General features: G+C 37.1%; 1 protein-coding gene across 1 annotated transcript in view; it reads right to left on the reverse strand.

Moving 5' to 3' along the window:
* The window catches only part of LOC109098830 (synaptotagmin-6-like), a 43,772-nt gene extending 29,411 nt beyond the window's left edge, over positions 1–14,361 (reverse strand). Inside the window, exon 1 of the mRNA XM_042713203.1 lies at positions 14,190–14,361. Coding sequence (XP_042569137.1) covers positions 14,190–14,346 — 157 coding nt within the window. The 5' untranslated portion in view covers positions 14,347–14,361. The remainder of the gene's footprint in view (positions 1–14,189) is intronic.
* Positions 14,362–16,441: the final 2,080 nt, after the last annotated feature.

Genomic DNA, 16,441 nt, shown 5'->3' on the forward strand with positions numbered 1-16,441 from the left:
CCTTTTCAACATGATAACGTATTACGTGAAGTCATGGACGCGCATCGCAGAGCAGTGCAAGACGAGCATTTCTGTTTATAAAGCAAATACAAGGTTTTTGTTTTTGTTTTGAAAATGACCAATCGCTTCGCTAGATAAGGCCCTTATTCCTCGTCTGGTATCGTGTAGAGCCCTTTGAAACTGCACTGAAACTGTAATTTTGACCTTCAACCGTTTGGTAGCCATTGAAGTCCACTATAAGGAGAATAACCCTGGAATGTTTTCATCAAAAACCTTAATTTATTTTCGACTGAAGAAAGAAAGAGGTAAACATCTTGGATCACATGGTGGTGAGTAAATTATCATGAAATTTTAATTTGAAAGTGAACTAATCCTTTAAGGGGTAGTTTATCCTTTCTTCAGCAGAACAAAAAATACAATAATTTAAAGACCGATTCAACTGTTTTATTGTCCATGCAATGACAAAATCAACATTGGACCCCACTGACTTTCATTGTATGGACACAAAAGAAAAATTATATATATTTTTATATTTACTTTTTTTTTTTTAAATAAATACAATTTATTAAATAAAAACAAAAAAAACAAAAATAATTTTTTTAAATTATTTACAATGCATTTAACTGATTATATAATATCATATTTGTATATGGTATATTCCAAAAATCTTTGTTTTGTGCTTCACAGAAGAACAAAAAATCAAGTTCAAAAAAAGACATGAGGGTATGTAAATGATAACAGAATTTTCAGAACTTTAAGAGCACTACAAAATATATAGGCACTGACAAAACATCTGCTATATTATAATTAATTTTAGCAAAATATATGCCCTTACAAACCCTTACAAAAAAAAGAGTGTGTACTTACAACATCTACCAGTAGGCACTAACAAGCAAAATATAACTATTACTACTACTAAAAAATAAAAATAATCTATAAATATTAACTATTTATTCATTTATTTTGGCACGTGTTTTGTCTGAAAAGTCTTTCAGACTTATTTTGAATAAGCCTTAGGAGAAAAACTGATAGTGAACACAGGGATAGAAAGTGAAAAAGACAGTGAAAGAGTTCTAGAAACAGAAAAAAACCTGTAGCCAGGCTAATCAAACCCCATCATGTCAGTGAAGTGTGTTAAGCACATGATCTACCCTGTGATCACTAAGCATCCGCACACACTGCAGATATAAGATGGTCTTCAAATTGACGACATGAAACAAGTGGGTAAGTGACACCGCAGACATGCACAGCATTACAAAACACTGAATAGAGCTGTGAGGCATAGATCTGCACTGTTCCACCATCAGCACCTAAAACACTTTCTCCTCCATGCATAATGCAACACTATTGATTTATGATAGTGCTGTATATTTGGGAGGTAATAGAGCCAAAGTTTGCTCACTCTGACTGCACTGCTGCATTGCCGGAGCAGGACTCTCTCTCTTTCTTTCTCTCTCTCTGTGGAACGAGGGTGTGCCAGTGCCGGCGCTGTGCTTCACAGATGGACTGACATATTTACGAGGGGTTTCCAGCAGGGTGAAACACAGAGACTTGCCCCCAGTTGATCAGGCTGAGTTTTACCGAACCTGACATCTACGCCACTGTTCTTGAACTCAATGCACAGCTAGGATCCCTGTGCAGCAGGTAAGACAGTATCGCTGATGAGGGGGAACTTATGCAGCCATGATTGCTCACTTAACAACACTCACACAAACAAACAAACAAACAAACACACAAAGTGATACAGGATCACAGTCTCTGTTATGCGCCACTGAGCACAATTCACCTGCCAGACGATCAGTATGTACTCTGTGGCAGATGGAAAGAACTCATAAAAGACAGAAAACAACAACAAACACGCACACAGAGGACGTGGTGTGGGCAAAACCCCCTTTGATTAAATATTTACAAAGGCTTTTAAAAGGGCAAGGGATAAAAAACATTAACCTACAGTGCCACTCAGTCATCATCTGCTTTCAAAGTGTTCACGTTCAACCGGAGAGATAAAATAAAAGCGATAAAGAGCGCACAAGCAACTGCATGCCCCTTTGATGTGATGGACGCGGCTACATGTGCACACACACATAGTAAATGCGCACATTGATACACCTGCTGGAAAATCCATTTGAAGTGTTTAAGCTAGTCTTTAGCTAGTCTAAACAGGCTGACTAGTCACCATGCTTTAGCATGACCACATTGATTTTTTTTTTTTTTTTTTGCTGTTTAAAATCTTAAAAGCCAGTTTAGACCAGGTAAAACCCACATAAAAAACATTTTAAGGTAGATTTAACTAGCATAATTGGAATTTTCCAGCATGGACTACTTCACACAGTTGTAAAATCAAAGCAACACGTGTATAGGAAGCCTCTTTGTTTCCCTCTATCACAGCATGCTCATGCAACCTGTTTCTCCCTTGATGCACAAACCCCATTTACAAGCTGTCCAAACAAATGCAAACTACTCTAAAAAGGTCCAGCATTTTTGTACTCACCAATACTTGTATGTTTCTTCTCACACTTTCCCTTTCTCTCCTCCTTGATCCCTGTGATGCTTACGCTCGGCAGCGCCCAGGCAGAATGAGCCTCCAACACGCTTAAGCACCCCGTTTCTATGGCAGTCAGAGCAAGCCAGTCAGCAAGATATGGCAAAAGGCTGGGGGCAGATCCCTCACTGAGCTCTACACACACTTACAAACACTCCACACTCCCATAATCCCAGTGGTGTTGCACTGCACAGCGCAATACACAACACACAGGGCACAGACCTCTCTATCACGGGGGCAGTTATACATCAGAGATGTAAAACACCAGAGAAACAGCTGTATTTTAAGTAGAATAACAAAGCAGCGGTGCTGCATAAGTTTGGTGCATGCATATTATTGAGTTAACCTCATGAATATCAAACATATTCAGCGAATGCAGGAGATCTATTGAGTTTAGGACGTGTCAATGGATGAAAAGGGATGATTATGCAGTTTGGACTGATTAAAGAGAGCCGTGACAGCTGCAAAGACGGATGGACAGAGAACAAGTGTGAGACACGCCACCTTTTGATATTCCAATGTCTGTATTTCACCCCAGCCTCAGGCTGCCACGTCCACCGTAGGTTTTGAACCACACTGCAGCACTATCTTCACCCGAGCTGGAGAGATAGTGGCTCCCTCCTGCCTCGCTCAGTCTAGATTATCATCACCCATATCAGCTGCATTCAGCTGAGCACAGTGAATGAATGAGGAGAGCAGTCAAACCCCGGGACCACTTTCCTCCTGCTGCTATCTTCTGCACCAGGGATGCACCTCGTGTTTCTCAAACTGGAACCATTACAGCAGCCCTAAAGAACTAGAGCTATTTTGATTCACATAATGTATGCAACACTACATAAGAGCCCCTGAGTGATTTCAGCAGCATTGTTGTGTAAAATTGCCTTTTCATTTAGTTTTTTTTTTTTTTTACAATTACCAAATTGATTTTCCTTAATTTGTAGCTAAATTTAGAAGGTGTCTGCTTGGCCTAAAAGAATTGTTATTGTGAAATCAGGACATGTCTTCAGTTTTATCTAAAAGGGGAGTTCAGCCAAACATGGGAATGACTCTCATTATTTTCACACCCATCATTCAGAACCCACTTGATTTCCTTTTTTCAGTGGAACATAGAAAAAGACATTTTGAATGTCTAACAGGCCACTTTTATGGTGCATTTGTAACTTTTTTGCAGCTTAAAAGCTTTATTGAATGGAAAATAGTGTCGACTTGTTCCACTGAAGAAAGCAAATGAAATGCATTTGGAATGACATGAACATGATGACATAATGATGACAGAATTTTAATTTAATTAATTTGTTTCTTTTAAACAAATTGATTTCCTTAGCTCAATTTAGAGAGGAGAGGCCCCGATATACTTCAAACAAAATCGAAGAACGAACTGATATGACGTCATTTCGAACAAAATCAGGCCGATCAAAGTTCGTTTTGAGTTTGTTTCAGCAGTTCGAAACAGCTGACCAAAGCGAACTTAAAACCTTTGAGTTTCTATTGAGCCGTGGTGGTTACGCAATCGGTGGGTGTGTTCTGAAGCTCCACCTTCTTTGATGTGCAGTTTTTACCCCCGGTTCATTTCTCATTCACCGGAGGTCAGGCAAGAGAGAACAATATCTCCGGCATAGTCACTAGCAACATGAATACACTGGAGTGTAGAAAAGCTGAGCTGGCACAAATATACCTGCACCTGTACGATTGCTCGCACAGAGATTCAGAGGAAGCATTAATTCCTAGAAAGAAATTGCAATGAAGCTTGGTGTCGACGACCCGGAGTTATGCAAAAAGCGACTCAGAGAAACATCCGAGACAAGTTTTCCAAAGCCATGAAAAGAATGAAAGGAAAGGGTAAAGATATAAGGTAGCAAGTACCAAATAAATGTGTTTCAAATAAATGTTACACCATACTGCTGCTGTTGTTCTTTCAATAAGCGAATTCAAAGGGTATACAATAAATGAAATGCCATACGAACATACAATAATAAACCTTTGTTTTTATCAAAAGTAAGTCATGACACCACATATAATATAAAAAGGTGTAACAATTTATCCAGTTTAATATATTAAATGAACACTAATAAGATAAAATAACAAACTGACTCCAATATTTTTTTTCCACATCATGCTACAGTTTTCAGACTTTGAGACATTCACACTTCCCTTGACTGATTATGGTTCTTTTGTATTGCAAACATGATACTTGACTCTGAACTGCCGCTAATCGTTATTCTTTTGTCTATAATATTCTGACCAGTGGTGCCCGTCTCACACCTAGATTGCCTACACTTCATTATTTCGTCGTTGTTGTATTTAGGGGATACGTGCAAGAGTCACGAGTCATGTTTACATTAATCTACACCCCGCCAGCAGCAGTGCAGGGGTGTCGGAATGTTCGAAAACAGTATACCATATATCAGCCTTTTCAAACTTCTTTTTGCCCCCAAACGAAGAATGAAAACGAACTTCATTTGAAGTATACCAGGGCCTTTAGCCTAAAAATTATTATTGTGAAATCAGGGCATGTTCTCAGTTTTATCTAAAAGGATGTTCAGGCGAACATGAAAGTGCTCATTATTTTCTCACTCTTGTGTCACTCAAAACCTGCTTGATTTACCATTTTCAGTGGAACATAGAAAATTGTTATGTCTAACATGTAATTTTTACATTGCCTTTTGGACTTTCTGTAGCTTGAAAGCCTCATTGCATTGGAAATAGCAACTAGCCTACATGTCTCCTTTTGTGTTCCACTGAAGAAAGGAAACCAAATCTGTTTGGAACAACATGAACATGAGTAAATGATGAAAGAATTAAAATATTTATGCCAAATTAATTTCCCTTCATTTGTGTCTCAATTTAGAAAGGAAAAAGGTGTCGTCTTAGTCTAAAATATTGTTATTGTGAAATCAGGGCATGTCTTCAGTTGTATCTTAAAGGATAGTTCACCCAAACATTAAAATAACTCACCAATAATTTCTCACCATTGGGTCATTCAAAAACCACTTGATTTACTTCTGTGGAACATAGAAAAGACACTCTGAATGTCTACTGGGCCTCTTTTTTGGTCCTCATTGCATGGAGAACATATTGTAGCACCACTACATATCACCTTTTGTGCTGCACTGTAGAAAGAAAATCTAATTAGTTTGGAACAACACGGACGTGAGTAAAAGATGACAGAATTAAAATTTTTGGGGGGTGAACAATTTAATGGATGCTGCATTACTAATCCGTCTTCCCTTAATACCACTTAATCAAATACAGTATAAGATTAACAAAGAAATCACTATGAAAGACTGTATGGAAAATTCTAGAAAGGGTAACAAAAGTCCATATCTCATAGTGATTTGTTGCAACATTTAATCTTCTTTTCTGAAATTATACATAATACCCAAATGCTGACACTGTGGGCAATGTCACTGACAAGTCAAGAATGCCTGCTTTTTTATATACATGCCAGATGCCTGGAAGTTTGTTTTTTCAAGACAAATGAGATCATGTGTCAATGTGTCAATAAAGAACACATTGGAATTTTTCATTTTTGACACAGTAAAATTCCCGCATGAGAGGTTCTGCATTTAAAGCACCTCCAGGGAAAATACGGTGCCTGTATCCGCAATGTGAGGAAGTTGTGTTCACAAGCCGTGGCTTCAGGGTCAGGCATCACTGGACACGCCATTCATCTTTCTAATGAGCCATATATCTACACCTCAGGTCATCTTAGGCAGCAAAAATGACACAGATAGGACAGCACCTGGAAGCCTGCTGGGAGATTCGGTGAGAGGTACAAAGCAAAAGAGGCTGAGGATCGAAGCTGCATGCTTTAGAGATTGCAAGTGGAAAAGTAAAATCAAAATCCTCTTGGTTATTTTCAGATGTTTTGGGAGTGCTTTAAAACCCGCTGAAATCCTCCAATCCCTTAACAAAGCACATCCAGGCCAGCACTCGCACTTAAGGAGGAGAAAAGGTTAAGGACAGACTTGTGAAAATGATCTGAAAAGGGCACTGTGGGAAAAAAAAGTGGGGAAAAGGTGATTCATATAGGACAACCTACATGAGCTGATCAAAGCTATTGTGTCCCTGGGAATTTGTGTCATTGGGCTTCAGACATGTTTGTCTGTGAGCACATTCATGAGCCAATGACTTTCATTGGCAGTTCAATTAATTTCACAGCAAATTAACAACCAAATTAAAGCTCTAATGCAAAAGCACACAGTCATTTCAGAGAGCTCCATTTCCCTGTTTTCACTGATCAAATAAAGCCAGGCAGTTTGGTTGTCACAAAGAAAGCGAGAACGAGTGCATTTTAGAAAGGAACAGAGAGGCATTGTAACACAGTGGACAATGCATAATCCACTGAATCTTAGCTATTGAATGAAATCCCCAAATCCTGCTGATTCCTAATGACATGGAAACTGAAGTGATGCTAGTCATTGACAGTAATCTTACAGTTTCTCTATAACTGGCAACTTAAGACATCACAGTCATGATACTGAATCGCCAGTGCAGCAGTGTTTTGCAGTGTTTTTGTTCTCTTGAATTCTTGAGAGAGTACAATAGTCAGCAGAATTCCATATCGTTCAGCTAATCTACACTAGGTTCTCTGGATTGATATCCTATCATTCAGTGTCTTTGGAGTTGCTGGCCTCAGGCAGTCACAATCCTATTTTCCTTTAACTAATTACAGTTTCTCAGGACAAAAACTAGGACATGCCAGTCAAAATGTCTGCTTTGCAATCTCTAAAGATTTTACTATGGCGTAATGTGCAAGACATGCAAGATAGTTACTTTTTCAAAGTTTTACAATAAAAAATATGGTCACAGTTGTGAGATATGAAGCTGCAATTGTAGATATGAAGTTGCAATTATGAAACATAAAAATGCAATTACTAAAAAAATTAGGGTGTGATATATCAAGATACATTTACGACAAATAAAGTAACAATTGTGAGATATAATGAGGCAATTACTAATAAATTAGGGCTCACACTTGTGATATAAAGATGCAATTACTAAAAATTAGACACAATTTTAAACCAAAAAAAATGGAATTATGAGATATGAAGTCAGACTTACAACAAATAATGTAACAATTGTGAGACAGCAAGACATAATTACAACAACAAAAGGCACAACTGTGAGATATAAAGACACAATTACTAAAAAATAAAGTTGCAATATAAGAAAAAGTTAGAGTTTTGAGATTTTAAGCCATAATTACAAAATGAAAGTCACAAGTGAGATATAAAGTCTCAAGTCTAAGCATTAAGTCACAGTTGTGTCAGTGACAGTTGACAATGACAGTTGTGAGATATGAAGTCTCAATTATGAAAATTAAATAAAATCCCCAATTGTTTTTCATCTATTAATTTAGTTTTTTTTTACTCTGAGGCAGAAATGGGCTTCCATAAATAAACAGATATCTCTCTTGGCCACTGATGGGAAGAAAAACAATGTTCCCAAGTTTTCCTCAGATGACAGGCAGGACAGAGATCTTGTTTTAAAGACACCATTCATTTTAGACATTCATATCAGATGGTTGGAGCAAAATGTTCTTTTCACACAAGCCACCTATGACTCCTCGTAACTGTTTAACATGCAGCATGGGTCTCATTTCCCGACTCTTTACTCGCCCCCTCCAGCACCTGTTTTAATAGTTACTGCATTCATTCCACATTTTTTCCATGTACATCACACATTTTCTAATTACATTACATCTACCTTGACCCGCAACTCACAAATGCATTTTTTCTACGAGGTGGGCCTGCGGTTTGGTGAGGAGTGCACTCCAAACTCAATTCAATCCACAATGTTATTACAAGAGTGCTTGTGTGGAGAGATAACGGTTTTCTTTTGGACCGCTGTCTATTGTTTGGCTGCACAATATAACAGTTTTGAAGTTTAATGAACTGAAATGGCTCAGTGCGTAAACAGATGAGTAGAGTAGGCTTCAGACATTGTGCTGTCGCTGAACAAGAGGCTTGTTTTTCAAGCAGCAGATAGCCAATGAGGAACATGTCACTGAGATCACAGAAAAACAGACACTCTTATGTTGTTCCTAATTACACGCCTCGCTGGATTACTTTGCAGTGAAACACAGTCATCTGTGAGAAAATGAATTATTATGTGGATTCTAGATTTGCATGTTGGATTTTCAAGAAGTGACCAAAAGGTCATAAGCTTTCATACATGAATAAAGGCAGTCACTGGGTTTTTGTAATGGCCAGGGAGCATGAAATTGTAATATATGGTATAAAGAGATGAAGATTATGCTATTAGGAGAGTATATTATGAAAAATAAAATCAGAAGCATAACAAATCAACACCTTCAGATGTATCATCTACAGGAGTTTATGTCAACAAGCTCCCTTGTATATGCAGCCCTAAAGTACACAACTGACTTTGCATTCATGAAATCAAATAAGCCTGTCTTGCCAAATTTCTATTCGCATGCCTTTTGATCCTTTCATAAATTTTTAATTACTGTCTTATTACCTCAGTTAGTAAAAGATCATTTATGTAGCCGCAAGCAAACTTTCTGATTTGGGATTTAAAGATGCCATGCAATTGCTTGATGAGTACAGTTTTCTGTCCTACTGAAACAGTAAGTCTGGGAGAGACACATCAAAGGTCTTGTCTTATAAAAATTAATAAATAAATAGCCAGTATGTTTTAGTTATGTCATAGCCAACCAGTTTTAGTTTAGCTGTAGTTATAGTAACACTGATTAGCTGAAAGAGAATTTTAAAAGTGACTTTTAAATTTTAAAAACAACAACAACAAAAAAAAAAAAAAAAAAAAAAAAAAACATATTTCTTGTGCAAGATAATTCACATATGATCTTTTTCTTTTTGTTCCAGATATACTGTGATATTATGGTTCTGCTTGTTCACATTATGCCCATAATGTCAGCCCCTGCTGCAATGGGCATAACTGCAGGGTTTAAAAGGAGAACACTTTACAAGAAAGCATAGCTTCTTCAACTGAGCAGTTTGCAGGAAACAGGGAAGATAATGTCTGTAAAGCTTTGTCATTGTTGGAGCAGATGCTCTTGCTGCACCGTAACACCCAGACTGTCTGTTAACACAGCATGACACAGAACGAGAGGAAGAGTTTGCTGCCAAACATGCTTCCTCATTTGCATTACACTGACAAGGAACATATTACATGCCATATAATGTATTTGCAATGATTGATAGTCTCTATACGACACAATGAATAATAAGTACACAAAACTAAAATAATTTCTAATGAATTATTGTCAAAAACTTTCACTGTATATGGTTTAAAGATCTCATGAAATTTAACACTGATAAAGTTCACTTTATGGAGATATTACAATATACTGATGACTCATGTCGCACTACACAGATTTCGAGCTGTAATCGGATCACTGGAGACGGATCTCAATAACATGTGCAAACAGGGTCATAGAGTCTAACTGCTAATGACTGCTATATTCTTTGTTAGGCTATAAAAGCAGTGGAATTTGCTAGCAATTTGGTCCGTAAAGCATAAAGTGTTCTGATCCAATTAGCTATAAGGGTGCTGCAACCTCTCCCCTATCTTCATTAATCTGTCAAGAAATTACCCTGCAGCTTTGGTCATGCAGTTGGTGCGAAACGTTGGTACGAAATTTGAATGTACTAAATCCATCATGTTGCCACTGTCATGTGACCAACCAGCGTCAGTTGCATCAATTCACTGCCATTTACAAATCCTCCCACATTGCCTCACGGGATAGTAAAGCGTCCATGGAATGTGCACTCTAGAATATACAGTAGTAGTAGGTAATCTGTACTTTTTTCACCTAAAGTTTTATGAATATTATTGTGACGAGTGGGGTGGGGCCGAGAGCCGTGGGAATGGAGCGAGGCCAGTGGAGCAAATGATAATGAGCGACACCTGTGCCACTCACCAGGTCTCGAGTCCCACGGAGGAGCTCCGGAAGGATAAAAGGAGGAGTGACGACAGAGAAGGACGAGAGAGGACTAGGCCTGGACTATTTATGTTGTTGTTTTATGCTGCAGTCGTCCGTGAGGTGCTGCCGCTTTTACTTTGATTTTGTGTTTGTTTATTTGTTTATTAAAGTTTTATATTTAAATATTCGCTGGTTCCCGACTCCTTTCCGATCTATGAACGTTGTTTCAACTATGAATTCAGACATACTATTTTCTGGCGTACTGTTTTTCCATACTATATAATATGAAAGCCAGCATATTCGGATGCATGGACGTATGACTAAGTTCATGGAACATTTACTGAACCAATTTGTTCAAAATCACTTATTCATTCAGGAAACACTACTATTTATGTTCCTCGGAGACGATTTCTGCTGTCACTTTTTTTCAGAAATATCAAAACAAAGTAACTGGCAGTAGTGTATCTAAAATGTAAGTTACTCAGCAATAACATCCTGTTTTTAATCCAATGAATAAAAGCAATATTACACACATACTGAATATCAGCACAGCTGTGAACCACATCACTCTTGTTAGTGTGACATTTCTTAATTAGATTATATAATACAGAAGCACAAGTTTAGTTGATATACAGTATTTCCTAATCCAATGGCATTATCTGACAATGTGGCCGAAGTGAAGCTTGACATCATTGAAGATGCTAAGGACTTCCCCCCGGTTTCACAGACAAGGCTGAAGCCTGTCCCAGACTAAAATGTAAGTCTGAGCTGTTTCAGTTGAAAGAAACTTGCACTGATTGATCTTAAAATATGTCCGTGCCCTTTTTTGTCTCCAGATGCAGACTGGTTTTCACACTACAGTCCCCTCAAGCTTGGGCCCCAACAACACACACACACACACACACACACACTCATCTACCACAGCAACAATTACCCTGGTGTCAGAAAGACACATAATAATCATGTAAATTAGCCAGTGCTGTTGGACTTGTTGTAGCATCTATTTGCCTCCGTTAACACCAGTGCAGCAAAAGTCTATTATCTTCTCGAGCCAAAATGGCTGCTGGCCAATTTGCGGGGTAAAGACTGTGTTTTCTATAAAAGACTTGATGAGACTCATATGAATTATTGAAAATGGATCTGCATGTAGAGCAGAACTCTAAAGCACAACAAACAAAGTGGCTTATTTTGCACTAATGCTTTTTTCTGCACCTGCAATGCAAAACTTTCTTCATCCTTTATAAGAATGCAGCAGTCTAATGAATAATCATCTGCTACAAATGTCCTCTGCAGGGAGTCTGGCTTAATAAAGCCATGATGGGATTGTGAAAATGAGATACAATCTAATTAGAGCTGATGTGGAAATCTGACACATTACATGTGATCCGGCATCCATCATTTAAATAGGTTTGCGTGTGGACAACGACAACTGTGAGGGCATCAGTCTGTCTTCCAGTTTAACAGCACTCCAAGCTCATAGTGGTGAGAGTTGTTTTTTCCTCCACTGTGCGTGTCTCATCTTTAGACATCTGTTGACTGTTAATGGGATTGTGCAGGGCTTTCCATCCATCATCCACAGCCGCACTGTGTCCTACCATCCCTGAACAGCATCTGTGCTTCAGTACCCAAGCCCATGAAGGTTTTCATGCTGGAATACTTTCAAACTAACCTGGAGCCTTGTAGTATTTAATACAGTGTGCTTGCAACAGACGCGCTTGGATTTGAAACACAGAAACATGTTATTGTTTTTCATTTCTGTCAGAATGTTTCGATTTTGCATCCACCAGAGTTTGCCAGAGATTAGAAATCACAGAAGTGACTCAGTCTAAGATGAGGCTCCTGACATTTGAAGACACCGAAAATTGGTTTGTTTACGGAATCGCAATAATTTTGCCAGACAGCAAAAAGACAGGAAGAAACACTGCAAAATTATAAACAAATATAGTACAAAAACAACATTTTGTCATTGAGACATTTCAGATTATCACCTTCTTGCACAATTATCTCACAATGTAAGATTTTCCATGCAAATTGCTCCTGAGGAACATTTCCTCTCACTTTCCAAACACAGCAAGCTGCTTGTCATTTCTCTCTGAGGGAAACCCAACACTTGGTTTTAAATCTGCACAACAATATAAGAAAATAGACTCTATTCAGCTTTTATCTGACACTAGTGATTCACAGTGATGGTCTGATAACATGCCGTGGCATTTAGTGCCCCCACGGCTAAGCCATGGATGCCAATGGTGGGCTCGAGGGCCTTCGATTTTCCTAGTGAGGTTAATACAAAGTGACAAGATTTTTGTCTACATTCACTTGACACATTTCTTCCAAGCAGGGGTCTGTCAACACATCGACATGGCAGAATGGCAAAAACAAAACCAGCCAAAAATACCTCCAGTCTTGTCGCAAGCAAATTGATTGAACAGAACAAATCATATAATAGACCTGCAAAAAGCCCTCATATTTAAATTTCTCCTCAAGTTAATTTAGGAATTAAAAAATAACTTTTTACTTTTTAACAAAAAAAAATTATAGAATACATTTAAATATGCAATATACAAAAGATTAAAAGCAGCCATTTTAGATTATAATTTAAAAATGTATATAAAATATATATTGTGATATACTATACTTATTTTTTTTAGGGCTGTCAAATGATTAATCACGATTAATCACCATTATTATAATATATTTGTTATATTTATTATGTATATTAAAATACCACACATATTATATATTTAGAAAATATTTACATGATATTATATATATTTATATTCTTATATTTTATTATATATTTATTTAATATATAAACATAACAATTTTTTTAAATATATACATGCATGTGTGGTGTATTTATATATAACATAAATAATATAAACAGTATACATTATATATGTAAACAAATCTTTTATTTTGGATTGTAATCGTGATTAATCATTTGACAGCCCTAATTTTTTTATTATTATTTTTAATGCAATTATTATTGCATTATTATTATAAATAATATGATTTTTCAAACAGTTGTTTTCTAATAAATGTAGCATGGTTTCTTTTAATGCAATGCATTTAAAAAAGTTATTGCACTTTCATCTTCAGTGATTTCACAGATGTGCACATTAATTACAACTTTCCAAACCCCCTTATGTCACAGAAAATTAAAAATTATTTTAATTTAAATGCATTTAATTGATCAAAAAAGGCTATTTATTTATGTTATAACAGATCTATGAAACTCCAACTCAAGAAAAAATGTTGAATCTATGCCTGTTACTAAAAAAAAATGGTTTCAGATAAGGCTTCCACACATGATCAAACGTTTTATGATCAAACAACTGATAAAAGCATGAACACACAGTAATTTTTCTGTCACAATGCATAAGCACTGTGGCAAATATAAATAATTTCTTATCTCTCAGGGACACTTAAACAGTTATTGCCAAAGTAATTTTCTTAACAGTATTGTCTGATAGAAATCTTTGTCTGGCAGTGCTGGACTTAAATAATTATTCCCACTACAACCCACACAGGAACGCAGTCAAACCGTGAGTGATGCTATCCAGAGAGTAGGTCTTTTTAACTTGACTCCAGATTGGCTCTGTTTCACAGTTTCTGAGCCAAAATAAGAGTATTTCTGATTAAAATTAGATTCTCATTCAGAAGAACACCATCAATAACAACACAATCTGCTCTACAAGCAGCAGAACCATAACTCTAAAGGAAAAGACTGGTCATTACCCGTATCCTTGTGGTTGTACTCTTGATTGGACTTGAGAAAGAGGAACTCCTCACAGGTGTTGTGGTCCAGCCGCGGGCTGTCCTGTGTACAGAGGTCAACTATGAGAGACACTGCCCTCTGACAGATCATGTCATGCCCCTTTCCGGCAGCAGTCATGCTCCCTGACGCATCCTCGGCATTACTGGCTCCTCCAGCGGGATCCGAACACACCCCCTCTCACCCACAGCGCCGCTGAAGCACCCACATGAACGCAAGTTTCTCCTGCTGCTGATTCTTATTGTTCCTCAAGAATGTGTGTGTGTGTGTGCCAGTTTTTATTTGTGCATTTATGTGGGTGTATCATGCACATGTGTGTGCAGTGCTTAATGATTCACTAACGCCCCCAGGTATTCTCAAAATCTCAAATGAAATACACCAAATGAGTCCAGTGGTGCAGAAGGGAGACTGTGATTATACAGCGCTGAGCATCTGCCTCCTTCAGCCCCTCTTTGCTCTCCGCACCCCCGCCCCACACCAATTCCTGCGTTCTGTAATGAAAAGCCTCTCATTATGACCATTGGGCTTGTTTTTCTCAGGTCGGTGTGTCCCTTAGTGCTGCCTCCTCCTCCTCAAAGCCTGTCCTCAGAGATCAGAGCCCTGTGTGCATATGTGTGAGCAGAGGGAATAGTGTGTGTGCTTGTGTATGTACCATTTGTGTCTTTAATGACACTTCTGTATAGCGACTATTTGGATGATTCATTACTCTAATTTCTGTTTTATGATGACCGTAACTATACGTGGCTGTTTGCAGCTAACTGTGTTTACATATTCCCTGCCGATGTGATATATAGAGATTTTAATATGTTCAGAGCACTCAGTCAACAGCCGTATTAACTTCATGCAACTGAACTGCCAAGAGGAATCAGTGTTATGGGCTATTTTGTATCTGTAAAGAAAAACAGATATAAATATACACACGTCTATATGAAACATTATTTGTTCTGTATTATATAAAATAATGATTTACACAGTGATAATGATATACAAAAAAAAAAAAAATGCTGAAAAATCTAATGCACTAATGATTCTAAAAATATAATATACTCAGTCAAACAAAGTCTCCACTGCAACATTACACTGTAAAAAAATGTCAACCCACTAAAACTGACTAAAATTCAATTGCAGCCTTACAAAAACAAAGTGATGACCAGCAGTGATGAGTTCACTGCACTTTTTTTAAACACTCTGAAATTAATTACTGATGACAATCGAGTTAAAACCCATAAAATCAACTAGAAATGAAATGCTTTTGACAGCCTGTGGTTAAATGGACTAAAATAAATATATTATGAGATTAACAAAATCTTACATAAGTACTGTGTACATATAAACACACAAAGTGTAATTAAATATATAATATAAATATACAATAACCATTCCTTTCCTCTACATATATTTTAAAAAATACCACTTTAAATAAAAATGTACTAAATAATATATTCTGAGACAAAGGGCCAGGTAAATTACAGTCAGGTCAGGTAAGCTGCAAGGAATTTTATTTAATTTGATATTTATTCCACTTTCATTTCGTGTCACACACCAAAGAGTATGCAGTGTGAAATAATTCACTGATTCCAGCACTGATTCAAATGACCCATTTCTATATTAGTATGAGAATTATATACACACACAACACAGCTGAATCTAAATTCAAGCAAATGAAGTAAAAAATAAAATAAATAACCATGCCCACACAGGACTTATAAAATTAATCAGATTTCCTAAAAGGCTTTGTATAGTTAATTTAAATACTGTGCAGCTCAAAACAATGAGTTTCATTCATCTTTCGTCTTAATTTACTGCTTATCCTCATACAAACTCCCCTGATAGTCAACAGAGTCAGTTTAGTCTAAGGGCTTAACAAAGCTGTTCGTTTAGACTCATGCATTCCTCTTTCTTTATCTGCATTGTGGACCCTGAAGGGTCAAATGATACATGTTTGTCCATAATAAAGGCTTATTCCATCACAGAGAGAAATTATTAGATAAATGCCTCCGTCAGGCAATGGTTATAGAGTGCTATAGGGCAAAACATCATTATATTATTGTGCTGTGCTTTCCAGTGATATCACAGTGTCATGATTAGACCAGCAGACCTATAATTCTCAGTTTTATGTAGCTCAGTACTTGATGTTTTTATAGCAGGGCATCAATAAGAAATAATACTTAGTCAGAAAGAATTATGTTTTTTTGTGATTCTGAAATGGGTGACT

This window comes from Cyprinus carpio, chromosome A23 (assembly GCF_018340385.1).
Source record: "Cyprinus carpio isolate SPL01 chromosome A23, ASM1834038v1, whole genome shotgun sequence".
Taxonomy (NCBI): Eukaryota; Metazoa; Chordata; class Actinopteri; order Cypriniformes; family Cyprinidae; genus Cyprinus; species Cyprinus carpio.